The sequence below is a fragment of the Opisthorchis viverrini genome (genome assembly GCF_000715545.1).
Source record: "Opisthorchis viverrini unplaced genomic scaffold scaffold28746, whole genome shotgun sequence".
NCBI lineage: Eukaryota > Metazoa > Platyhelminthes > Trematoda > Opisthorchiida > Opisthorchiidae > Opisthorchis > Opisthorchis viverrini.
In genome coordinates, this window is record NW_008771800.1 from 1 (window position 1) to 366 (window position 366).

At 46.2% G+C, this 366-nt stretch overlaps 1 protein-coding gene across 1 annotated transcript; it reads right to left on the bottom strand.

Moving 5' to 3' along the window:
- Positions 1-86: 86 nt before the first annotated feature.
- On the bottom strand, positions 87-326 carry T265_12391 (hypothetical protein; the record flags this gene model as incomplete). Its single annotated transcript, XM_009179961.1, has 1 exon — positions 87-326. One exon carries the CDS (start codon positions 324-326, stop codon positions 87-89), a length of 240 nt encoding a protein of 79 aa, XP_009178225.1.
- Between the last annotated feature and the right edge of the window lie 40 nt (positions 327-366).

Here is a 366-nt window from a genome sequence, read left to right on the forward strand (position 1 = left end):
AACGAATGATGAACGAAAAAAATGTTTTAAGAGCATCAACATGGAATCGGGTATTTGTGTCTCCTAAAGAAGATCTCGGGTAAAAATCAATTCATGGCCAAATCTCCTGATAAGCTTACTTCGAAAAGAGTTGGAGCATGGGTGATCATGGCAGACAAGCTGTGTTGAGCCGTTCTTTGGTCTGCCAAGTCTTTCGGGTCGGGTCCACTCTTGGTACGTCTAAGACGTCGGGGACTTAGACCAGCACTTGTGCTCGGAGGGCTGGATGAACTGGCGAATCGAAAAAGAGAGGGTGCAAAGCATACGGCCAGGTTGCTTGCACCCATCTGAAAGACCAAACGATAAAACAAAACGATGTATGCTTGG